General features: G+C 38.9%; 1 protein-coding gene across 1 annotated transcript; it reads left to right on the forward strand.

Annotated features, from left to right (window-relative positions):
* On the forward strand, window positions 1-26,193 carry Fmr1nb (FMR1 neighbor). Its single transcript, XM_076918377.1, has 6 exons — window positions 1-352; window positions 1,927-2,022; window positions 9,307-9,444; window positions 12,236-12,332; window positions 25,261-25,352; window positions 26,054-26,193. The coding sequence occupies exons 1-6, from the start codon at window positions 55-57 to the stop codon at window positions 26,068-26,070; spliced, it is 738 nt and encodes a 245-aa protein (XP_076774492.1). The 5' UTR covers window positions 1-54; the 3' UTR covers window positions 26,071-26,193.
* The last annotated feature ends 909 nt before the right edge of the window (window positions 26,194-27,102 follow it).

A 27,102-nucleotide genomic window follows, 5' to 3' on the forward strand; every position in this document is an offset into this window, starting at 1 on the left:
ACAATCGGTGGGGCGTCACTATTGCCTCAGGTTAGTTAGTTGGAGACCTCAATCATGCCTTCGGATGTGAAGCCAAGGCAGGGAAGGAATAGATCTAAGAGCCGTGCTTATCATGGAGCACGTTCAAAGATAACCGCGGCTGATACTGGGAACAGAGGTGAAACTTCTACAGTCAAGATTTATCGCGGGGCTCCGAGTTCCGCCCAGGGGAACAACATGGCGGGTGCCCCTCGGTTTGGCTTCTGGACTTTAGTAAGCCAGTATCTGCAAAATTTGTGGGCCCGAAGGCACTTGGGCCTGCTTCTGCTTTTACTCTGGACTCTGGTGATTCTGTGCTATCTTGTGAAAACTGGTGAGTATTGGTTTTAGGTAAGAGAAGGGGTGACAGGGACTTGGAAAGTGTGAGGAAGATAAAGGCAAGTTTGGGACAGAGCGATCGGTAGGCTTGGGAGGGGATTGGAATAAAGGAGGGTATTCATGGTGCTAGTCAGCAGGGGTAATGGAACCAAAGGTGGCAGGGCGAGACAGAAGGGTAGGGGGATTGATAGGGCTTAGTATAGCAGGGATTGAGGGGATGAGGCACAGGAGTGGGGAAGAGGCAGGGGCAGGGTTTACAGGAGCCTATAATTCAGTGCTGGGGGGATGGGATGTGGAGTCAGTGGTGAATTCTGGTCCTCTGAAACAAAAATTGCTCTTAACTACTGATCATCTCACTAGCACCTATAATAATAATTATTATAGTAATTATATAAATTAGCAATATTATATAAACTTTAATATTAATAATAATTATAAACATGTAATTACACATTAAAATGTGCTATTTTATTAACAACATCAATAATATTAATAAAATTATGTTGATTAGGGTATTTGTATTTTATATGAATTACAATTAATAATGACACTATATTATAGAATAATAAAAAAGTAATAATATTATTATGTGAGGATATATGTATGTGTGAGTAAATGGATGTTTGTGTGTACCATAGACTGCATATGGAGGTCAACATTGTAGAGTCAAGTCAATTCTTTTCTTCATAACTTTATACTTACCTTCCAAGAATCAAATGCAGGTTGTCAGACTTGGCAAGTGCTTTATCAATAGCTCATCTTGCTAGGACCAGATCAGTCCTCTGTATAGTGGTACAGTATTCAAAGCCCTCCCTGGGTTTAATTTGAAGTATTAAAAAGAAAAATATCACCAAATAAAACAAATAATAACAAAATAATGAATTTATCAAAAAGAACTTTAAAATATTAGCAAATATATAGCTCTAATGATATTCTAAGCAGATGATAATCATTGGAATGTTCTTTGAAATAAAAATGAGTTAAAAACAACATGTTTTACTAAATAATAATTGAGCCATAACAAGGAATAACTGAGGAATAATTAAAGAGATGGTTGGAGAATATTTTTTCTTACATGGGAATTATGCAAATGAAACTAAAATTGGGTTCTTTGTTGTAGAACAAAAGAGGGCTAAGGAAGACTTTCTGTATCCCTGTGTAAGGACATCAGCACAGTTTTCAAGACTTTGTATCATAGGTTGTAATTTAGCTGGAATACATACTGTTTCTGATTTTTCTTTTCCTTTTTGTTCCTGATTTTTCCATTGGTAGACCTTTAAACATTAAGCTTTTTGTTAGGCAAAATTGTTATTTAAATCATTGTTCAGAAGGCCAACAGTATGTGTGAGATGGTATGTTAAATATTTGCTAATTTTAATACTTTTTCAGTTTTATTGCAGAATCACAATCTGATTATCAATGTCCTTTATGCTGTTACAGATTAAAATGCAACACATTATATCTCCATAATTAGTTTAAGCAAAGGTTAATTACTATTAAGGCTTCACTGAAAATGACAAATGTTTACATATATTGGGATTAATAATTTTACTTGTTAACATTTCTCAGACTCTCTGCCTTCAAAAGCGAAATTGTCCTGGCTCGGTGATTCTGTAGAACTTGGACCTCAGTGGGAAAGTATGCTGGATTTTTTCTTTCCAACAAGTAAGTTGTTGATTCTTTTTTCAAACTTAATGTCTTTGTTTTAAAACAGTAATTAAGTACTCAGGAAGGGGTGTGCTTTCTCAATATTGGAGTGGAACAGACCTACACTTGAGACCCGGACTCTGCCCTTTGCCTTAGGCAAGATAATCTCTCTGGGATCAGTGTTTTCATCTTATAATGAAGATGTATACCCCAGGAATTTTGAAGATAAAGTGGGACAATAATTGCAAGGCAAATGTGGCAGATTAAGGCTTAAATTTGTAATTTTTCTTAAAATACTTTTCCTTTAGAAATACTTAAAGCCTTTATAATTTACCTGAGTGACATGGCCTAATTTAGTCACTGGCCCAGTATTGTGAAATTGATGTCTTCTGTGGCGTTAAGCAGTGGCTCTGTTGTTACGGAATATGCCAGATGTTTTCCCATCTGTGTTAATGATAAAGAGTTCAGGTTTCAAGTCACATCATTTTGTAATATGTATATAGTGTTCTTCGTTGTTGTTTGTTTTGTTTTAAATCAAGCACATGATTGCATTTGAGAATTATTAACCACAAATAATCGTGTTTTATTTTGTGCATTACATGGTCCCCTTTCAAAGTGAAGTTTTGTCATGACATGATTTTTAAATTGTCATGACAAAGATTTTACTAAAAACTATGCAGAATTTATTCTAAGAAAATCCAGCATACTTACATAAATGCAAAGTTAAATCCACTGTTGAATTCATTATCTCACCACTCAACTTTTCTGTGAAAAAAAAATCTCTTTAAGCTTATCTAGTGGTATGATCAAATATAAAATAGCTATTATAACACCTGCTACCTATGAGAATAGAAAAATAATTGGTTTCTTAAATTAAAGGTACTGCCATAGTCAAGTTGAATGAACAAGAAAATAAGTCTGGGAAGTGTTATGTCGGATAGGCTAAAAGAAGGGCTTATTGAGTATAACAAAAAAGTGACAGTTTAAGCTTTAGAACTTTGAAAACAATCAGAAATAAACTGTCAAACACTTGCCTAGGATGGTTGCAGTAGACAAACACTGGCAAAGTGGCCTTGAAAATAGTTCAAATGAGATATGTTTATTTATTTTTAATTTTAACTTTCCTAACCTAACAGAAGAATTTGAATCAAAATTAATTGTATAAAACTATTTTTCCTCAAATCAAATAGTTTCTTCTCCTTCCCTCCTTTTCTTTCTTCTTCTCTCCATTTCTTTCTTTTATTATTTTTGACAGGGACCAACATAGTCAAAGGTAATCTGCAAATTCTTTATGTAGTCAAGGATGATATTAATCTTCTGTTCCTTTTGCTGCCATCTCCCAAGTTCTAGAATTAGAAATATATGCCATCAAGCCTCGGTTTTATGTGGTTCTGGGGAATCAAACCCAGGGTCACATGTATATTAGGCAGGGATTTTATCAACTAAGCCACATTCCCAGCCTTGCTTCCTTTTTTTTTTTTTAAAGAAACATTTGACCTAGATTGAGTCACATGTTTGAAAATGAAGGATTAATACCTATCAACTGTACATGCTATTTGATGTGTTTATAAAAAGATAACTAGAAGAGGGGATATATTCTGTGGTTATGTGGTAAGGTATCTGGGAAGGGAGTGCCTCAGTGGGCCCATGCCAAGACATTCTTTCCCCCTGAGGGACCAACCACAGGACACACCAAGGTATAGTATAGAATAGAGTTTATTCAGGGGATTGGGAGGGGAGCTAAGAGGGTAGTAGAGGCAGAGAAAGAAGGAGTAGAGAAGTAGAGGTGGCTAGCCATGAACACATGGAGAGAGAGGGGGAAGAGAATGGGGAGAAAGGGGTTAAGGGACAAGGGGACAGAGTGAGAGAAAGAAGGGAAGAGCAAGAGACCAAGAGAGCAAGGAGGGGGAGAACAACCACTTTTATAGTGGGTCAGGCATACCTGGCTATTGCCAGGTAAGTGTAGGGCAGAGCGCTAACACTCCCCTGTTTTGGTTTAATTAAAAAAGGAAAAGTTAGCATCAACGGTAGAGCAGGAATAGGGTGATCATAGTATCTGGCTACTTCCTGCTGGTATTGAAGCGATGGTGTCTCTAGGAAACTCAGAATAGATTTGGGGATTTGCCCAGTCTTAGGAGAGCTGGCTGTTTGCTTGCTGTCCAGGGTCTATGGAACCATCTGTGTACAGATCAGAAGGAACAAGTCCAGTAGAAGTGTCTGTGTCTGTGAGAGAAGGTTGGGCATCTATAGGCTGCTTCTCTGGAGCTGTCCAGGATGTAGTAAATGCCTGGACTTGACAAGATGCTGAAACACACACACACACACACACACACACACACACACACACACACACACACACACTAAAGGTAGAGAATAAGATTAAGTTCATTTGGGAGAAAGAAATTTTTTTTCTTAGATGTACATTTGAAACCCAGAGGAATTCCACCCTCAGGAATAGGTAGTAAGTGGGAACTTTAGGCAGATGTACTTATCTGGATGGGGTCTGTTTGGTCCATGAGAGGTAGATCTGAGTGGGTTTCCTGTAGCTTGTAAGTTTAAAGAGATAACAATATGAGTTAACAACATGAATTGTCTTTAGGAACTCAGATAATGTTAGGACAGAAAGATAAGAAGAAATATGACGAATTTAATCAATGGAGCCCGAGTTTAGGTAAGGAATTAATTGATTACATATGTAAAAGTTTTTTCCTAGTTGTCAAGCTACAGTTATCTTAGCTGTCAATGTAGTCAGAAGTCTATCATCTAGCAGTCATATATTTAAAAATTGACAGAGTCCACTATCCAATAGTTCCCAGTGGTCTCCGTGGCAACTTGGGCAGAATCAGTCTGGCTTTCAAGCTCAGAAGACAAAGAGACTTTTTTCTCTGTGGAATGGATATGTGTGAATGAGAAATGGCTTACCTTGATTTTGATGAGCCATTAGACTCAGGGTATCCAATTTTGTCCACTGTGTTTCTCGGTGATTATCATATCACATTCAAGGCAGTATCTTGTAGCTGTGTCCAAATCTTCTTATCCTGGACCTTGTGGGATAAACTGTTAAAGATTTTGGGAGATTCTCTCTGTCATAAACTTAGTAATTAGCAGACTTCTGACAAGATTGAGGGCTATATAGATCTGATAAGATTGAGGGCTATATTGATTTGTTATATCTGAATAGAGCACACCATAATTTAATGGCAGTAGTAAAAATCATTATAAAAACAAAAACCTTAAGTAACTTTGAGAGGTTGTGCAAGTAAAGAAAAACACATTTTTGCATTAGCAAAGAAACATTTGTCTTAGAGTTGGTGTGGACCAGAATAAGAGTGCTAACAGCAGTGGCTTCAGATCATGATGAAAGAAAGTGAGTTTGTCCAGTTGGGTTCAGGCTTGTGACAAGGACTGTCTGGGCAGGCCATGAGAACAGGTCGAAGGCGCAGGCATATATCACAGATGCAACCGGCTGTAAAGAGAGCAGGCTGGTCCACAGGAGACAGGTATGCTGAACAGCAGCCGTGGTGGCAGCAGTGGCAGCCAACTGAGCAGAATGGTTGGAGTTGGTTGTGCAGAGCAGCCAGCAATCCACAGCCGTTCTTTGGAGCTAAAAACAGGCAGGCATGTATAGCTATCACTTCTTTTATTTTGAGACAGCCGCAGTGGTATGCTTACGTCAGCCAAGTTGGGGCGGGACTTCCTTCTAACAGCCGGAGGAAGTCGTAGCCCAGTGCTTCCTGCTATTGGAATCCATGTTGGGTGGGTTAAAGGAAGCATCTGAAGTAGTGTCCCCTATCCCAGCCATGTGCACACTATTCTTATGTCGAAAGGCACTGTTAGCCCTCACTTTATAAGTCCTGGGTAGAGTGGGGGGTGGAGAGGGATAGGGAGGGGCTCCCTTGAGGGCAGGGGCTGGGGAAGTGGCTTCCAAGGAAAAAGCTGTTTTTCTCACTGCTGGAGTGGAAGTGGAGACAGGGCAGATAGGAGCAGGCAGGGCCAAAGCTGTTTTTAGCAGGCAGACAGGGCCCAGTGGCAGCTTTGGCAGGGGTGGGAGGCAGGTGGTCAGAGTGTGAGAAAGCAAGTCTCACAAAGTCCTGGGTAGGACACAAGGGGTGGGGCCAAACCCACTTCCCCCCATCCCCACTGCAAAGCAGGAGCGAATGTGAGGGTGGAAGGGCAGTAGACAGAGTCCCTGGCAGGGTGCAGGGCCAGACCTGCTTTTCAGGTGGTGAACTGTCAGAACTAGCAGAACCAACAGCAGCTAGCAGAACCAGCAGCAGCTAGAGTTGGAGCAGGAGCCAACAAATGAGGGAGGGAGGAGGGGGGAAGCCTACACTATGGGTCGCTAGTGAGAAAGTGCCAGTTTAGTGGCCATGTAGAGATGTTGTTTTCTGTTAACTGAATTAGACTAAGACATACCAGTAAGTTGGGACAAGGTGTGAAGGTGAAGATTGACCCATCATGGGTGAGAGAATAGGATTATTAACTGCCCCTACCAGCGTCCTGAAGGGCATCATTAATAACCAGAGAGATTCTAGCACAGGTCAGACCTCCAGGTCTTCATGTGGGGGCCTGGGCTACACTCTGAGCCAGTGCTCCTGAGCCAGAGAGCAGTTTACCTGGGCCCAGGAATTTCTCAGCAGCAAGAAAGAAACTATCTCCAAGGAAAAGAGGAAAATCTCACCCAAGGAGAAAAGTCCTAGAACAAGGGTCAGTGAAAGACTAAATGTCTCCCATCCTCACAGGCAGCACAGGGGTAGCTCTGAGCTCAAGAACTCTCCCCTGGGATCATGTGGACATTTAAGATGACCAATAGGAAGAGGGGGGCTTACCAGTTCTCTAAAGTTTGGGCTAGCAAACATGGATCTCCATGTTGTAGCAGGTGCTATGCAAACCTGCAGAGTTTCTAAATCCCAGGTTTCAGCACCAATGATGTGTTTATAAAATGATAAAGAGAAGAAGGGATATGTGCTATGTAAATGTGATGAGGTGTAGGGGCCCATGCCAAAACATCCCTTCCCCCTGAGGGATCAGCCACAGGACACACAAAGGTATAGTATAGAATAGAATTTATACAGGGCATGAGGAGAGGAGTTAAGAGGGTAGTAGAGACAGAGAAAGAGAGAGTAGAGAAGTAGAGGAATAGAGGCCAGCCACAACCACATGGAGAGAAAGGGGGAAGGGACAAGGGGACAGTGGGAGCAAGAAGAAAAGAGCAAGAGACCAAGAGAGCTAGGAGGGGCCAAACAGCCTCTTTTATAGTGGGTCAGGTCTACTTGGCTATTGCCAGATAACTGTGGGGTGGAGCTTAGACAGAGTGCTAACATTATCTGTTTTGAAAACAATAATTATGAACTACTCGATGGAAAGGATTTTGAGTATTCCCAACACAAAGAAATGATAAATGTTTAAGATTATATATATAATATATATATTATATATATGGTGTATATATATATCAATTACTCTGAAATAATTATTACATATACACTGTGTACATATAAAAATATAGATTTATTGCAAGGTCACTGAGCCCATAAATGTATATAATTATTGCATGTCATTTAAGGATACATTTTTGTGATTCTGAAATGGGTTTTACATATATGTATTTCTTAAATCAGCCTTTTAAAAGTAACATACAAAGGACTAGATTTCAGTTTAGTATTTGCATCCTTCCTTTGCTCTTGCTGCTCTTCTTTTCTGGTTTTCCTCCTTGTCCTCCTCCTTTTCTCAGTAACTCCCTTTTGCTTCATGTCATAATACTATGTTTTTAACCATTTATTTTATTGTTTTAATAATGTGTCTGTATGTTAGTATGTGATTGTACATGTACAATGTGCATGTGTGTGTAAGTGCCCCGTGAAAATAAAGGTATTAGATTCTTCTGGAGCTGGAGTTACAAGCAGTTGTGAGCCACCTGACATGGACATGAGGAATCAAAGTCTGGTCTTCTGGAAGTGACATATTCTTAACTTCTGAGCCATCTCAACCCCCCACATATATTCAGCTTAATTTTTTCTTCTTTTTTTTCTACTCCCTTAAGACTCTTTTTACCCCTTGTTATAAATCTCCTTTCTAGTTTCATACGCATCACGTACTTACACTGTTGTGTTTTATAAAAAAGAAAGAAAGGGCCAGGATATATTTGATAAAGTGAGCTATAGTGAGGTGGAGGGGTGCTCTCTTGGCCCCATGCTGAGACATCTCTTCAGTTTGAGGTACCAGTTTGGAATAAAGTTTGTTTTGGGCATGGGGAGGGGAATTGAGGAGGGAGTAGAGGCAGAGAAAGGGGGGAGGGGAGAGAGAGAGAGAGAGAGAGAGAGAGAGAGAGAGAGAGAGAGAGGAGGGGGGAGAGGGGAGAGGGTAGAGGGGAGGAGAGGAGAAAGGGGAGAGGGGAGGGGGGAGGGAGGGGAGAGAGGAGAGGGGAGGAGAGGAGAGAGGGGAGGGGAGGGGAGGGGAGGAGAGGAGAGGAGAGGAGAGGAGAGAGGATGGATGGCAAGGAACACATGGAGAGAAAGGGGGTACAGGAATGGAGACAGAAGGGACAGAGTGAGTCAGAGAAGAGAGCAAGGAGAGGGCAAGCAGCCCATTTTATAGTGAGTCAGGAATATCTGCCTGTTGCCAGGTACCTGGGGGGCAGAGCCTAGAAGGAATGCTAACACATACAGATATAAAGGATTATAGGATATGTGTATGAGAGATGATATGTATGTAGCATTTTTGAGGTTAAATTGCTTTACTTAAAAGAAAAATTGCTCATTCCCTTTATTTTCTTGTAAATGCTGTTATTTCAGAATCACAAAAAGTATCTTTAACTGCTATTTAGTTCCTTCTTTGTTGTCTTTGGGTTACTACCAGCCACCTTGTGGCTTAGAAGTCTTTTAAAACTATTTTACCAGGCTAGGGACTTAGTTCAATTCATACAATGCATAAACCTCTGAGTTTGAGCCACAGCACTGCATGAAACTGGGCATGTGGTATACATCTGTAATCCTAGCAGTCAGGAGGTTGGGGCAGGAGGATGTGGAATTCAAGGTTATTTGTGGCTAGAGACCTGGTCTCAAAAAGATATTCCATTAGTTAGCAATTTGTGTATTTCTACAGTTTACCCAAGATGAAAGTGTACTGTTAAAATAACTGTGGTAACTTTTTTCTCATTTTAATTTTAGCATTCATCGTTATTTATATTTTTGAATGTACTGTTACATGTTTGTCTTTTTTCTCCTGCTTTGTATTTATTTGATTGTGAAAAGTGCTTATTAATCATGCTAACTATTCTTCCTTGGATTTCTATTTTGAAAGCATGCCTCATAAGGGACAATCAGGAGGTACTGTCATGTAATAACCAGCCACATCTCACCAAGAGTGAGTGTTTAAGAGCCAAGTGCTGTTTTTCATCATCTGGGACCAAAGTCAGATGCCACACCCCACTAAGGGATAGTAAGTAGATCCTGTCTCATTTGTTTATTTGCTTTAAATACTGGGGGAAAACAAGTAAAAAAAATTTAAATAAGTAGGTTGCAAAATTTCAAGTATATCTTTAGATTTCCCAGCTTAACATTTCTAAAGAACCCCCAACTCAAGGCCAATAGCATTAGTAAAAATTCTGAGGTAATTCCCTCAAAGTTTCTGTTTCATCCCTAGATAATAACTAACCATTCAGAATTAATCTAACCTGTTCATTTGGTTCAGTCACTCTGTTTTGTTTTTTTTCCAAAGCATCTAAGCTCTTGTATGAGGTGTGACCCTCTTCCTCAGAGAAGGTACTATGAAGGTATAAAAAAGAGTGTAGAAGGAGCCATTTCATGACCAACTAGGAAGCAGAGGTGGAGGATGCAGGGAGAAGGCCTTGGCAAGATGTTTTTCTTCTACTTGGGCCCTGCCTCTAATTTTCACTACCCCCCAGTGCCATTAGTAAACTAAAATTCTAGCAAGTGATTGAATCATTGATCAATTGCAGAACTTTCAGGATCTAATTTGTCTGGAGATTTCCTTAAAGATACACTCAGTGATATTAGTCACTTAATCTTTCTGGTTTTTCTGAAGCGGGTCAATTGCCAGTCAACACTGTCACAGAGAGTATTTCTTTCTCACTCACTGTAAAGAATCATTGATGGTATACCTATACCAAAAGAGATTAACAGGAGGAAAAACCTCATAAATGTATTTGATTATAATTTATGTGACATTGAGCCTTTTTAAGTTAAGAGTTGATGATGCAAGGCAACATTGAATATAATTAGATTCTATAATGCATAGGCACATTTGGAAATTGATTGGATAAAAAGAGATTTAACTGGTGAGATATGACCAAACTCTTAACATCATCTGTGCATAGCATTCCTTCCTCTCCGGTATCTGCCTCAGGGCCTTTTTAAAATAGAAGTCCCATGACCTACTAAGTCAGGGATTTCTTTCTTTGTGTTCTCTCTCTCTTCCTGTCTGTCATTTTTGATTTTTCTTTGCTTGCTTGCTTTTGTTTTTAAAAATGTGGTCTCAGGACACTAAGGCTTGCCTCAGATATGTTATGTAGTTGAGGATAACATGGAACCTCTCATTTTCCTATCTCATAACTTCAGATGTTCTAGTTACAGTCCCGTGCCGCAGCAGCCAGTTGGTCAAAGGATTTCTTTATCTCCAAGATTGAATTTAGGGGAAGATCAGAGTAAGTTTTGAGCTTATGGCTGGCTTTAGGGAAAAGGACTGCTTTCTCTGAGCTGTCGTGAGGGGAGTGAGGAGTAGGAGATATGAAGGCAGGAGAAAATCAAAATGAAATTTGACGTTTTTTTTTCCTGACTTCTAGTATGACTTTGAACTTTCTTTGTAGCAGATGATGACCTTGAATTTGCAGTGAGATTATAAGCATGCACTACTACACTTAGTTTAAGCCATGGTGCTATAGGTCACACCTCAGGTTCCATGCATCCTAAGCAACCAATTTACCAGCTTCTGGGCCTCCAAGGCTACATGGGAGGCCTTTCCTCTGGGCTATCAGTTCTTGCTTAGTCCTGCTGAAACCTTAGTATGCCTTAGCTTAACCTTTTATTCTCAGATTCTCTATGTAAAAATTTTCCCATGTATCTTGTGTTCAACAGCTTGGCATGTAGTAGTAGATGTGATTGTTGGCTGTTAGGTGCCTGTTTTAGCTTTACTTTGTTCTGTCTCTTTTCAACATAATTATCCTTTATGGGGTTTTGATTTAAGATTTTTTTTGTTTTTTGTTTTTTGTTTTTTTTTTTTTGTTTTTTTTTTTTGTTTTTCGGTTTTTCGAGACAGGATTTCTCCGCCTAGCCCTGGCTGTCCTGGAACTCACTCTGTAGACCAGGCTGGCCTCGAACTCAGAAATCTGCCTGCCTCTGCCTCCCAAGTGCTGGGATTAAAGGCGTGCGCCACCACTGCCTGGCTGATTTAAGATTTTTATTTCTAAAGTTAAAGAAATATACCATCTTTTTTTTTTCTTGCCTTCATTTGCTAGCTGGGACATACTATCTGTTGCTCCAGTGATGGATGGATTTGATGTGATAGAGCACTAAGAAATAGTAACAGGATCCATGAAAAACAGTATTTTAGAGTTATATAAGTCCCTCTTCAATTTAGAGCTCTTTGTCGTACATCTAGTATTAAAGATGAAAACCAAAGGTTGATCATGAGTATAGTATTGCAGTTTTAATGTGTCATGTAGTACTTAGAATCCATTCATCAGTTTACTGTTTCTATTATGTGTGAAGAAACAGTTCTCTTAGTGGAAAAAATTGAGCCATGACTTAACAATTCCCCAACCACATTAGAATGCACTTCCCAGGGTATATGAGGCTAAAGTATGCATATTCACCTGCAAATTTTTGAATCCATGTTTAATTGAGTGCTTTATAATTTGGAAGTAAACACTGAAGAAGCCATTTCTTTCCCAAGTTAACTATTCATAGATTGATTTGTTCTTCAGATGCTTTAGGATGCAGAACATTTGGCCATAGAACAAGTACACTTAGGGCCATAGAAAGAATCCAGTATTACGAATCATAAGTTGCCAAAGAAAGCAGCCTGATTACTTTGTTAAGATACTGTTGGGTCACATTTTAAAAGTAGCATTTAGTTGCATTTCAAGAATTCCTACCTGAAGCATAACAAGAGTCACATTTTATTTTACTTTATTAACTCACAGTTTTTGAAATACTTCAGATTTGCTTCTCTTGCCTAGTCATAAAGTAACAGGATATAATTAAACCAACAGAGCCTACACAGATGCTCCGGCTGTTTGGAGTTGCTATGATCATCATGATAATCCTGGGATTTCTGCCTGTGTATTGCTGTTCTTTTTGCCGGAGGAGGTAGGCAAACATAAACTGTTCTTTACTAATTGCTAACTGTATGTGGATATTTATTCCAGTGCTTTAAATATGATGGGATTATGGTTGGGTTTCTTTTATTTTTTGAGAAAACCTAAAAATAAATTACCAAATTTGTCTTTGGTTATTTTTCTCCACAAGTACAAGATGTACTGTTTAATAGGCTTTATATATTTCATCATAAAAGAAAATCCCAACTGGAAAGAAAAAGAAGTATGCAAGCTGGAGATGTGTGGAGTTGGAGTAGTTTTAACTGCAAATGAAAGGGATCCCTGGAAATGTTTGGATACCTTTGCTCTTCTGTCTTTAGTTGTAAACATTGGTCTGTCTTTACAAGACATCATGCCAGATGCTTTTCATAAACTTATACAAAATCCTAGTGGAAAACTAGCACTTGACGTTTCAGATTTGTTTGTTTTTTTTTTATAAATCTCCACCCCTGCAGCAGAATGGGTGTGAAGGTACATAGCACAGCCAGAATGAGTATGAAAGTGAGAGGCAGGGGAATATAGCTTAAACAGCATAGTCCTTCCTTTGCATGGGGCTCAAATGTTCAATTCTCAGCACTGGAAAAAATGCTAGGGTGTTGGAAGCGTGGTATTTAGGGAAACCACATATTCAGATTCAAGTACAGAGTCACCACAGGCAGACTGATAACAAGTGTCTCCTATGTCCTCAGCCTTTTCCCTTTTTATCTCCAGTCAGGGTCTCATTGAGTTGTCCAGTGTGGCTTTGAATTTTCTGCATAGGTCAGGTTGACCTTTACTTTCAGCTTTTCTTCCTCAGCCTCTGCGTATCTGGGATGATAGGCCTGTAACCTCTCTCACACATACATTCACACACAGTTCCCTTTGAAAGTGAAATCTTTAGAAAGGAAAAGACGCCAGACACAATTGTTTAAGTCACAAGAACTAAAAGCCAAGTACAGATCTGCAGTAACATGATCTGGGTCTCTGTTGAAAGAATCCTTCTGCCCCTTTAGTATTGGAAGGTACCCTTGTTCTCATTTGTTTCACATTCTGTCTTACATATGAGCCAGTAGAGGGTTTCTTAGGAAGGAAACTGTTGTTAACACCTCTCTCAGTCTTCAGTTGCAAACTAAAACAAGCAAGATTTTGATATTCTCTTGGCTCTTATATTTGAGCAGTATTTTTTGTTTACATACCACCTAAAGAGCTAACAACTGGCAATAATTGGGGCAATGAAAAACGAGAACAGGTGGGAGAAGTGAAAGCAGTGTTGAAGACTATCATCATTTTCCAGAACCAAATCAATGCACAGCTGAGCATATTAATTCAGTACTTGCTTTGCTATGTAGACTGTACAGAGATGTTGAAGGCATGCATGCCTTTTTAAAATATAAAATATCTGTATATTTATGTGTGTATTTGCGCGCACATGTGTATGTGTGTGTTTGTGTGTGCATGTGTGTGCACATGGAGGCCAATATGGCACCGAAAGCCCTCTGCTTTAACTCTCTGCTTATTCCCTTAAGTTAAGGCTTCATCTCTGAAATTGGGGTTCATGTTTTCTTGGCTAGCCTGGAAACCAAAAAGCCCCATAAATCTTCCTGTCTCTGCCTACCTCAGAGCTGGTATTACAAATATTTTGAGGGACACATGGCTTATTATGTGGGTGCTGACATAGGAACTCCAGTCCTCATGATATTAGACAAAACACAGAACTAAAGTAAGTGGGGATGGAAGGAGAATGTCTGTGGAGGGGTGCCACTTGAACTCAGTTCTGAAGACAAGACAAGATTTGAATGGGGAAGGAGCCTTTCCACAGAATTCTTTCCATCCAGAAGGAGATCTCCTTAGTATAGGTTCTTTAACTGCCTATTGTCACTTTTAAGCAGATGATGCTGAATTTTGTCCTTGGAATAATTGGAACTGAGTCTCCAGTTTACTTCTAGACTTGAGGTCAGATTTAATATAATCCAAGTACTTAGAAACTCAAGCCTGCTTGAACTAGTTGCATAAGGGAGAACAGAACAGGAGTGAAAAGCTTTCTAAGAATTTGCTGCTAAATATCTTAATTAAACTTGCATACACAATGTGTTTTGAAATTCACTGCACCCTCAAGGTTGTGTAACAACTATTTTTAGCCTCATTAATAGGGATCAGAAGCTTCACTAGGTTTAAGTGCCACTGATAGGCTTAAGAATGACTTATCTGAAGAGGAAAGAAAAGACCAAGTAGGTGGGGACAGAAAGAAACAGAGGAGGAGAGCTTTAAAGGTGGCAGGGGTGGAAGGGTGGGATGCAGCTTTGGGGAGGGGTGAGCAGAGGATATTTCAATCACAACCATTAGATTAAGTGACAGTGACATTATGAAGTAACAAATTCACTTTCTAATTTTGATCTGTTTTTAGTTTAAATTTATGTGCAAGTACTAACTGTTTGTTAGACAGTGTATGACACTTGAAGATGTACCTAACCTTGGTAAGGTGAAGTTTCAAATATAATACCATGCCAGGTAAATTCATATGAAGTACATTTTTGCATTTTTCTTCATGCTGGATTAAATTTGTAATTTCACATTAAAGATTTCAGAACTTAGTATTAAAATGACATTTCTTTCCCTGACAAATAATAAAAAGTTTTCTTTTAAAGACTATATCTGATAAGTGATATACAGAGTACACATCTCATGTAAATCCAGAAAATATCTATGTGCAGACTGATGTGCTGTGTGATTCTCATATTCTAATGTGGTTCTCATTATGATTATAGTCTTACTGCCACTTATTTTCTTAGAATGATTTGTAAAGAACTGGGAGTAAATATATCAAAGATTGCCTTAAACTCATCATAGAATTAAGTAGAAAGGCATTTTTGGATTTAATCCCTGTGTTATGTTTTATTTTATCAAACAATATAATTAGTAATGCTTTCTTGATAAGCCATATATAATAATTAGGCAACTATTGGAAGGTTTGGCGTTCTTAGCACTATATTCATATAAATTCAGAAGAAGAAATTAAATCTGTAAATTTTAAAAGGATTTTTCTGTAGGAACTTTGATAAAATATGTCAGATGGCAATGTGGATGAAATGAAACTCTTGTAACACTATAGAATAGAAATTGTAGAAAGTCAGTTCTTTTGCAAGGTGTTCAGGATTAAGTGTTCTGAAACAATAATATAACCTCACTATATGAGGATTACAAGTGTAAGATGTTCCTATTACAAGGAATCCCGAAGCACTGTTTTTGAGAATTCAGGAGTAGTAGATACTATTATAAAGAACAGTCTGATAATCTGTTGCCAAGAAACTAATAACATTTTTGAGGAATGCAGTGGCCTTTTCCCAAACCTCATGTTTCCTGACCTTTTGTTTACTTATCTCTGCTGACAGATTTGCTCTTAAAACTTTTCTCTCTTGGATTTCTTTTCATATTTTTTTCCTTCTGTTGCTGTGCATCAAACTCAGGGCCCTGCTCCTCTGAGGCTTGTTCTCTGTCTCTGAACTACATCCCTAGTGCTCCTTTAGGGATGTCTCATTTCTTACTCTGTTAATCCTTCTCAGTCTGCTTGTCTTTCTTTAAACTGCTTGTTTCCCCAATGTTCTTGTCATTTCTCAGAGATAATTAGAAATATGTAGTAGAACATTTAAAACTACCTGTGCTTTAATTCTTATTTTGCCACCAGTTTCATGGCTATTAAGCTTAAAAATTTTGTGTATTGATTTTCTTATGAAATACAGACTTGAGTTAGATTATTTCCAAGACTAAATTTAAGGTGCTTGGGTGGCAGTTATTTGGCTGACCGGTCCAGGTCACTGATAGAAATCAGAGCAGCAACTCAGTGAAAGTCCTGGAGTCACTTTGGCCAAGGAAGACTTGCTGATTATTAGCTTGCTCTCAGGGCCCACTCAGCTTGCTTCTTAGACCACCCAGGACCACCTGATGACCACCCATGGTATCACTACCCACATTGGGATGGGCATCCTACACCAATCATTTATGTATTTATTTATTTTTATTCATTTTAAAATTATTTTTATATTTTTTACAGTCCAGTGTTACCCCCTCCCAGTCTGCCCTCCCGTAGTTCCCCATTCTATTCCTCCTCCTCCCCCCCCCCCCCGTCTCTTTAAGAGGATGTCTCTCCCCCTGCCAGGCCTCTCTACTCCTTTGGGCCTCAAGTCTCTTGAGAGTTAGGTGCATCTTCTCACACTGAACCCAGAGCAGGCAGTCCTCTGCTGTATATGTATCTGGAACCTCAGACCAGCTGGAGTATGCTGCCTGGTTAGTGCTCAGTGTCTGAGAGATCTCGGGGATCCTGGTTAATTGAGACTGCTGGTCTTCTTATGGATCACCCACCTCCTCAGGTTCTTCTAGCCTTTCCCTAATTCAACCCCAGGGGTCAGTGACTTCAGTCCACTGGCTGGGTATAAGTATCTGCATCTGTCTCAGGAAGCTGCTTGTTGGGCCTCTCAGAGAACAGCCATGCTAGGTTTCTGTCTGTAAGCACACCATAGCATCAGTAATTGTGTCAGGAGCCTCCCCTTGAGATGGATCCCCAGTTGGGCCAGTCACTGGATCACATTTCCCTCAGTCTCTTCTCCATTTTTATCCCTGCAGTTATTTTAGAGAGGAAAATTTCTGGGTCAGAGTTTTTGACTGTGGGATGGCAACCCCATCCCTCTCATTGATGCCCAGTCTTTCTACTGGAGGTGGATTCTACAAGTTCCCTCTCCCCACTGTAGAGCACTTCATCTAAGGTCCTTCCCTTTGAGTCCTGAGAGTCTCTCACCTCCCAAATCTCTGGTACATTCTAGAAGGTTTCCACACCTCCCAGCCACTCCTAGGTTGCATATTTCCATCCATTCAGCTGGCCTTCAGGGCTTCACTCCTGTATATACACCAATACCTGATCATGTTCCCCATTTCTCTTCCACCTCCTCTCTTCCAGCCAGGTCCCTCCCTCCTTCTGCCCCATTCTGAGATTGCTTTCTTCTCCCTCCCAAGTGGGATTGAAGCAGCTTCAATTGGGCCCTTCTGCTTGTTAACCTTCTTGAGTTCTGTGGATTGTATCCTAGGTATTTCTGTACTTTTTGTCTAATACCACTTAACAGTGAGTACATACCATGCGTGTACTTTTGGGTCTGAGTTTCCTCACTCAGGATGATATTTTCTAGTTCCATTCATTTACCTAAAAAACTCATGGTGTCCTTGTTTTTAATAGCTGAATTGTGTAAATGAACCACATTTTTTTTTTAAATCCATTCTTCTGTTGTGGAACATCTGGGTTGTTTCCAGCTTCTGGCTATCACAAACAAGGCTGCCATGAACATAGTGGAGCACGTGCCTCTATGGTATGGTGGGGACATCTTCGGGTATATGCCCAAGAGTGGTGTACCTGGGTCTTCAGGTAGATCTATTTCCAATTTTCTGAGGACCCTCCAGATTGACTTCCAGAGTGGTTGTACCAGTTTGCAATCCCACCAACAATGGAGGAGTGTTCCTCTTTCTCCACATCCTCACCAGCATCTGCTATCACCTGAGTTTTTGATCTTAAGCCTTTCTGACTGGTGTGAGGTAGAATCTCAGAGTCATTTTGATTTTCATTCCCTGATGACTAAGGCCTTTGAACATTTCTTTGAGTGCTTCTCTGCCATTCTTGAGATTCCTCTGTTTTGAATTCTGTTTAGCTCTATACTCCATTTTTGATTGGGTTTTTGGGTTTTTTTTTTTTTTTTTGGATGTTAGCTTCTTGAGCTTCTTTTTAAAAATTATTATTAATCATTTAATTTGTTTACATTTCAAATAATATCTCCCTTCCCTGGTTACCCCTCCACAACCCCCCCATCCCATCCCCACTCTCCCTCCTCCCCTTTGCCTGTATGATTGTGCTCTTCTGTCCACTTGCCCACTCCCACCTCACTGCTCTAGCATCACCCTACACTGGGCATCAAGCCTCCACAGGACCAAGGGCCTCCCCTCCCATTGCAGTCAGATAAGACCATCCTCTGCTACATATGTATTTGGAACCAGGGGTCCCACCATGTGTACTCTTTGGTTGGTGGTTTAGTCTCTGGGAGCTCTGGGTGGTCTGATTAGTTGATATTGTTCTTCCTATGACGTTGCAATCCCCTTTAGCTCCTTCAGTCCTCCCCCTAGCTCTTTCATTGGGGACCCTGCTTCTTGAGTTCTTTATATATTTTGGATATTATCCCTCTATCAGATGTGGGGTTAGTGAAGATTTTTTCCCAATCTGTAGGTTGCCAATTTGTCTTAGTGATAATGTACTTTGCCTTATGGAAGCTTTTAAATTTCATGAAGTCCCATTTGTCAATTCTTGATCTTAGAGCCTGAGCCATTGGAGTTCTGTTTAGGAAATACCCCCTCCATGCCAATGAGTTCGAGGCTCTTTCCCACTTTCTCTTCTATTAGATTCAGTGTATCTGGTTTTATGTTGAGGTCCTTGATCCACTTGGACTTGAGCTTTGTGCAAGGTGACAAATATGGATGTATTCTCATTTTTCTACATGCAGGCTTCCAGTTAGACAAGCACCATTTATTGAAGATGCTTCTTTTTTTCCACTATATACTTTGGGCTTCAAGTGTGTGGTTTTATTTCTGGTTCTTCAATTCTATTACATTGATCACTCTGTCTCTGTACCAATACTATGCAGTTTTTATCACTGTTGCTCAGGGATGGTGATTCCCCTGGAAGTTTTTTTAATTTTTATTTTATTTGAGAATCGTTTTGGCTATACTGTTTTTTGTTTGTTTGTTTGTTTTTTTGTTTGTTTTTCCATATGAAGTTGAGAATTGCTTTCCCCATCTGTGGAGAATTGTGTTGGAATTTTGAGGGGGATGAGTTTGAATCTGTAGATTGCTTTTTATAGGATGGCCATTTTTACTGTGTTAATCCTACCAATCCATGAGCACAGGAGATCTCTCCATGTTCTAAGGCCTTCTTTGATTTCTTTCTTGAGAGACTTGAAGTTCTTGTCATACAAATCTTTCACTTGTTTGGCTAGAGTTACTTCAATATATTTTATATTATTTGTGACTATTGTGAAAGGTGTTGTTTCCCTCTTTTCTTTCTCAGCCTGTTTTTGTTTGCATAAAGGAAGGCTACTGACTTGTTGAGTTAATTTAATATCTAGTTACTTTGCTGAAGTTGTTTATCAGCTGTTGAACTTCTCTGGTAGAATTTTTGGGGTCACTTATGTATACTATTAAATCTTCTCCAAATAATGATACCTTGATTTCTTTTTTTGCCAATGTGTATCCCCCTTGAACTAGCTAGAACTTTGAGTTCTATGTTAAATAGATAAGGGAGAGTTGGCAGCTTTATCTTGTTCCTGATTTCAGTGGGATTGCTTCAAGTATCTCTCCATTTTGTTTGAAGTTGGCTGTTGGTTTGCTGCATATTGCTTTTGATATGTTTAGGTATTGCCACGGGTTCCTGATCTCTCCAATACTTTGAACATGAAAGGGTGTTGTATTTTGTTAAATGATTTTTCAGCATCTAATGAGATGGTCATATGATTTTTTTCTTTGAGTTTGTTTATACAGTGGATTACTTTAATGGATTTTCATATATTGAACCAACCTTGCATCCCTGGGATTAAGCTTACGTGATCATGGTGAATGTTGGTTTTCGTGTATTCTTGGATTCGGTCTGCTAGAATCTTACTGAGTAATTTTGCATCGATAGTCATAAGTGAAATTGATTTGAATGTTCTCTTTGTTTGTTGGGTCTCTGTGTGGTTTAGGTATGACAGTAATTATGGCTTCATAGAATGAATTAGATTAGTGTTCCTTCTGTTTCTATTTTATGGAATAGTTTGAGGAGTGTTGGTAATTAGCTCTTCTCTGAAGGTCTGGTAGAATTCTGCACTAAAGCCATCTCGAGCTGGGCCTTTTTTGGTTGGGAGGTTTTTAATGACTTCTATTTACTTAGCAGATATGGTCTTATGGTTAGGTAGTTTAAGTGCTCTTGATTTAACTTTGGTATGTGGTATCTGACTAGAAAATCATCCATTTCATCTAGATTTTACAGTTTTGTTTAGTATAAGCTTTTGTAGTAGAATCTGATGAGTTTTTGAATTTCCTCATTTTCTGTTATTATGTCTTTCTTTTCATTTTTGATTTTGTTCATTTGGAAACTGTCTCTGTGTCCTTTATTTAGTTTGGTTAGGGGTTTATCTATCTTGTTGATTTTCTCAAAGAAGGGGCTTTTGGTTTTGTTAATTCATTGTATTATTCTGTTTGTATCTGTTTGGTTGACTTCAGCCCAGAGTTTGACTATTTCCTGCCATCCTCCTCTTGGGTGTGTTTGCTTCTTTTTCTTCTAGGGCTTTCAGTTATGCTGTTAAGTTGCTAGTGTAAGATCACTCCAATTTCTTTTTAGGGTACTTAGTACTATAATTTTTCTTCTTAGCATTGCTTTCATTATGTCCTATAAGTTTGGGTATGTGCCATCATTTTTATTGTATTTCAGGAAGTCTTTAATTGCTTTCTTTTTTTTCTTTCTTGACCACGTTATCATTGAGTAGAGTATTGTTCAGTTTCTATGGGTATGTGGGTGTTCTGTTGTTTTTATTGTTATTGAAGATCAGCCTTAGGCCATGGTGATCTGAAAGGATGCATGGGATTATTTCAATTTTCTTGTAAATGTTGAGGCTTGTTTTGTGCCCAACAAACAAAATTTGTTTTGGAGAATGTACCATGACCTGCTGAGAGGAAGGTATAATCTTTTGTTTCAGGGTAAAATGTTCTGTAGATATCTGTTAAATCCATTTGGTTCATAACCTCTGTTAGTTTTACAGTGTCTCTGTTTAGTTTCTGTTTCAGTGACCTATCCATTGATCAGAGAGGGGTGTTGGAATCTCCCACTATTATTGTGTGGGGTTCAATGTGTGTTTTGAGCTTTAGTAAAGTTTTTTTTTTATGAATGTGGGTACCCTTGCATTTGGAACATAGATTTTAAGAATTGAGACTTTCTCTTGATGGATTTTTCCTTTGCTGAATATGAAGTGTCCTTCTTCATCTCACTTGATAACTCTTGGCTGAAAGTCTAATTTATTGGATATTCGAATGGCAACTCCAGCTTGTTTCTTGGGACTATTTGCTTGGAAGACTTTTGTTCCAGACTTTTACTCTGAGGTAGGGTCTGTTTTTGTCATCGAGGTATATTTCTTGTATGAAACAAAATGCTGGATCTTTTTTTGCATATCCAGTCTGTTAGCTTATGTCTTATTATGGGTGAATTGACTCTGGTGATATTGAGAGATAGTAAAGACAGATGATTGTTAGTTCCTGTTATGTTTTTTGTTGTAGGTGGCATTATGTGTATGTAATTCTCTCTTTTTGGTTTTGTTGTGAGATGATTAATTTCTTGTTTTTCCCTTGTGTAGGTACCCTCCTTATGTTGACGTTTTCTTTCTAGAATCCCCTGTAGGGCTTGATTGGTAGATAGCTATCATTTAAATTTGGTTTTGTCATGGAATATTGTGTTTCTCCATCTGTGATGATTTTGTAGGGTATAGTAGCCTGGGCTGGCATTTGTGTTCCCTTAGGGTCTGCATGACCTCTGCCTGGGCTCTTCTGGATTTTAGTATCTCTGTTGGGAGCTCTGGTGTAACTCTAATAGGTCTGTCTTTATATGTTACTTGGCCCTTTTCCTTTATAGCTTTTAATATTCTTTTTTTTTGTTTTATGCATTTAGTGTTTTAATTATTATGTGACGAGAGACCTCGTCACAGGTATTTTCTTTTCTGGTCCAATTTATATGGTGTTCCTGTACATTTATGGCCATTTTCTTTAGGTTGGGGAAGTTTTCTATGACTTTGTTGAAGATGTTTTCTGGTCTTTTGAGCTGGGAATCTTTGCTCTTTTCTATTCCTATTATCTTTAGGTTTGGTCTTTTCATTGTGTCCTGGATTTCCTGGATGTTTTGGGTTATGAGTTTTTATTTTTTTACATCAGAGAGCTTTTATTGGACACAGCTGGGAGCCAGCTCTGAGGATCAGTAGCACTTTATCCTCCACTCTGTCTGTTCAGGGCTTGGGGGAGGGTGGCTCTGTCTAAAGAGTCTCAGCAACAGGAACCCCACAAGGCAACAGTCTACTAATGATTACTATATAGTAGGGAGACAGGGCTGCTCCATAGACACATGAATAGGTCAAATCTTTTATAAATAAACATCCAGTGAAGAGAAAAACTCTAATTCATTCTTACACACAAGGAGCACGCTAGGGCGATGGGTGGGGTAACCAGAGGCTGACATCAGCACTGGTCAGGGACCTAGGTGGGAGATGAGTGGGTCCAGATGTCCACAGCGAGGAGTAGCAGGTGCAAGGTGGGGGCAACAGACAGTGGGCACTAGGACACTACACACTTAGAAGACCAACTACTGAGGGGGCAGCTGCCTGTGCATACATTAAGGTGTCCTTTCTGAAATGAGGAGGGATGATCTTTACATCCTATCCTGTGACTGGTGGTGGAAAAAGACTACTTTGTGGAGAGGATTAGGGCCATGATGAGACCATAGAGGCCAAGCACCTCTACAAAGATTAGGATCAGAACGCTTGGGACTGGATAACCTATCATGGCTTTTCCTTGGAGAAGGCTAATTCTCCAGGGATCAAATAATTGATCATAATTTGTTTGTTTGTGTTTTATATTTGAGAGGCCTTGCTAGATTTCCCTCATCCACTTTTGAATGTCATCTGGTGTTATCATTGTACAGGTTTTGTTAAGGCAACCATATTGCTAGGATTCCATGGTTGACTCTTTTATGTAGGTGTTGGGGATCAAAACTCAGTTCTTGTTTTTATGTGGTATGTATTCTTACTGACTTAGCCATCTCCTCAGCCCACAGGAGGTTTCAAAGTAATATGACTATGCCATATTTTCTTTGGTAGTAAAGGTGAAATGTATACCACCAAATTTAAAATATACCATGTGAATAAAGGACACCTGGTAATTTATGATGAAAAGTAAGATATATTAATGTTACAGAATCAGGAGGCTTATATAAGCCTTAATTTTCTTAATTTCTTATCTATAATTCTGGATGTCTAAAAATTTTATAAACGTAAATATTTGTTCTAAGTCATTTAAGCAACAGATACTGATCTAATCTGATCTGAGATTTTTCTAGTCTTATTTACTGCTTAGAATGAATATGCATATATTTTACTGTAGAAATGTTAACATGTTTTATTATGACATGTTGCCCAAGGCTCCTTGGAAGTGTCAAACAGTAATCAGTAAATCACATCATGCTTCTTTAAAAAAAAAATCCTGTGTTCTGATACATAGCTGGCTCTAAAAGATTGAAAACTATGTAGTTTTAGTTCTTTTCTCCCCTGAGACTACAGTTAACAACATAACAACATAAAGAGGTAATAGGAAAATCATATAAATATATTTTTGGCCTTACACAGTATTTCATTTTATGCCTGGAGATGTTTTGATGATGAATTGAGGGAAAAGTGTGTCTTCCCTTCACACCTGTCTTATCTATTAGAGCTCAGTGACAACCCAGTAATGTAGTTTTAGCAGAGAAAAGTGAGTATTACCTTGAAAGCCATCCTTTCAAAGGCAGGCTTATTTATCTCTGACTCTTACATGCTCAGAGCCTAGTTGCTCTGGACAGTTTTTGGTGGCTTGATGTTCTCTTCCTTATGCTGCTTAGCATTGAGGTAAAAAGATGGGGAATCTGTTACTTTTTCTTTCTAATCTTATATTTTGACCTTTTCTCTCTCTCCTTTGGGTTTCCCTACATAACCTCTACCATGAAAATTCCTTTGCCCCTATTTCATGTGTCTTTAGAAACTTTAGAAACTGAAAGATCTATAAACAATAATCAACACTTCTTAATAAATAATCAACTAATATTTCTAAGATAATGTTCTATCCTAAATGAATCACATGCCTAGAGGGGAGAAAGTTATAGGTGAGCACAGAAGTAGAAAAAAATGTGCTTTGCATTTTCTAGGTATGGATTTGAATCCTGGCTCATTAAGTAATTTGGCAACCCCAGGCTAGTTACTTTCCTTATTGGTGGCTCAGTTTCTTTATTGCAAAAATGGAAATGATAGAGCTAGTGCCTGTGCTTGTCATCAGAAAAATTAAATGAGGTTTTGGATCCAAGTACTATTATGTGTACTATATGATTAAAAGGTCATGGATGTGATGGGGTGGACATGGGAAAGCTTTGGAGGAAGGAAAGGGGAAATATGTAATTATATTTTAATTTAAAAAATATAAAAGTTAAGTAAGGACAATTCATATACATAAAGACATTAATGATATACTCTGTAACATGCCTGAGGGTAGCGTGTACTACCTGGTGCTACAGTATAGTGATGCTTGATATTAGTGCTAATTTAATAATTTCCAAAGAGGAAATCCAGTACTTTCTAGGATTTTCATGAGAATTAAATGAAATAAACTATATGAGGTATCTGGGCAAGATCTTGGCACATAATGTCCTTGTTGCTGAAATGACCACCAAAGTAAGTTAAAATGCTTTCAGAATTGTAATAGTAATGCAGTATAAACCGTTACTATTGATTTGAAGGTCAGAGGGCAAGGATTCTCTCTGGAGTAGGAGTAAAAAGGAAGGTGTCCTAGATTAGGAAATATGTAAGGAGGGTGTTGAGTAGGTACCATTCATGCTATGGAGGAATTTGATGCCACATTAATTTAATTAATTGTGGAGGATCATATGATCATAATGACTAGTGAGAATGATAGTGTGTAGTGATAAATTTGAAGGAGTCAAATAAATTACATTTCTTTTTAGAATGAGGTAAAAAAAAATCAGACAGGAAAGTTTAGTAATGTGGGCAAACAGTGTTCTTATCTCACTTATCTCACTACTGTTGAAAGTAAAGGTGCATTTGAGCTTTACATATTGTATCATGATTTAATCCTTTAAGGAAGAGGATGAACAGGATGTTGAAGGTTTTGAAGAAACAGAAAACAAAACTGAAGAAGGAGCCTAAAGGGCAGAAGGCACCAGAGGAGAGAGGTAATAGGAGGGGGCAGGAGAGCAGAGTTAACTTACGGGAGCATATAAACTCCAAGTGCTCACTGATATTAGTAACTTTATATGTCTTCATGATGTTAGTAACTTTATATGTCTAGGATTAATATATCTGACTGACACTTATTTTTACAGGCAAATATTTCAGAAAGTTTTATCACCTGAAACTTTATGACAACTAAGGATATTTGGATAACAATAAAGTAGTGAAGAGAAGTATCAAAGTGTTTGGATACTGTTTTGCTAAAGAATAGTCTATCTATTCACAGCAAAAAAAAAGAGATGGAATTGTACTGTTTTGAATCTAATTCTTTGTGCTATTTGATAAATAATCATGGCCACAGTTACCAATGTGTCTTGAGCATAACACTTGCCCAAGGAAAGGCTGGCACATCTTTAAGAGTTTATTTGAGTCCATGGAATATGATTATGAGGTGAGGTCTCCTTTTTCAACTCCTTCTAATATTGCATTGTGCATATTTAAGGAGCAGTAGTGTAAGAAACAGATTAAAGTACAAGATAAGATCCATGTGTTTATTAGACTCTTAAAAGTACATGTCTACCAGCATATACAGTTTATTAGTTTGAAAATTGTGTTGCTGTCATTTACTTTTATAATAGATTATGATATATGTGTATATTAGTTCTTCCAAGTTGCTTAATTTTATTTTATTTTTCTCCCATAGCTTTACTTTCCAGTTGAGAATACAGATCTGCCATGCCAAAGGAGAGGAGACTTTCTTAGTCATCCAAATTCAGTTAACTTTAGAAAGACAGTTTTTGTGGTAGTTTTAAATCAAATTAAAGTTCCATTGCATGCATCAAATCAGAATCTGGAGTCTTTTTGTTAAAAAAAAAAAAAGTAATCCTACTGGCTCAGTGATTCAAGTGCTTACGGTGCAAGCATGAGGATCTGAGTTTGAATCCCCAACACTCAGAAATATGGGTTGGCTACACATTCAAACGTCAGCGCTGTTTGAGAGGAAGGAGCTCGGAGACAGTCACTAGAGCCTGCAGGCTGTAAACCTAGCTCCAAGTTCAGTGAGAGGCCCTGTCTCAAGGAAATAAGGCCAAAAATGATGGAACATGCCACCTGAAACTCCTTTGTTGGCCTCACAAGCATAGGGTGTGTATCCACACACTAACACACTCACACATGCACAAAATAAAACTTTAGAAGATCATGTTTTTCTTTATAAAATTAACTATAACCTATGCGTCTGTGTTTTGCTTGGCTGCTGGTGTGTGTGTACGCCCCTGGAGCAGATATGAGGCAGGGGTATTAGGCTACATTCCATCCTTGCTGCTGTCAGGATGCTGGCCTTGTGGGACATGCCAACATACCAACCCAGGGGAGGCAGAATGCAGCCTAAGATGGGGACTCCAGCCCCGTCTCTCCAGGTGAGTAATGGGAGTAATGGCACAGGTTGTGGCTGAGGACACACAGATACTAGGAACCATGAAGAGTTGAGAATGGGGCTGGGGTAGAGTGGGAATGATCCCAGGGTTGGGGAAGGAGGAATCCAGTTTAGCTCAGGGTGACAGAGGGGCCTTTTGCTGGAGACTTAGGCAGTGGGGCTCTGTAATGACAAAGGCTTCCCCCCCCCATGGTGGTTCTTGATAAGAAAGTCCTTGCTTGTCCAAACTGTTTACTCATCTTGGAAAATGAGTGCATACCACTTATTCAGGGTGCACCAGAGATTAAATACCTCTTGCAGGAAGGAATGTCCAGGAA

The sequence above is a fragment of the Arvicanthis niloticus genome, chromosome X, assembly GCF_011762505.2.
Source record: "Arvicanthis niloticus isolate mArvNil1 chromosome X, mArvNil1.pat.X, whole genome shotgun sequence".
NCBI lineage: Eukaryota > Metazoa > Chordata > Mammalia > Rodentia > Muridae > Arvicanthis > Arvicanthis niloticus.

Excerpts from the sequence above, each read along its gene's own strand:
- Fmr1nb (XM_076918377.1), top strand. The coding sequence starts at position 55 with ATGCCTTCGGATGTGAAGCCAAGGCAGGGAAGGAATAGATCTAAGAGC. Across the intron at positions 2,023-9,306 it reads GGATTTTTTCTTTCCAACAA|CATGCCTCATAAGGGACAAT; the intron begins GTAAGTTGTTGA and ends CTATTTTGAAAG. Across the intron at positions 9,445-12,235 it reads CCACACCCCACTAAGGGATA|AGCCTACACAGATGCTCCGG; the intron begins GTAAGTAGATCC and ends TTAAACCAACAG.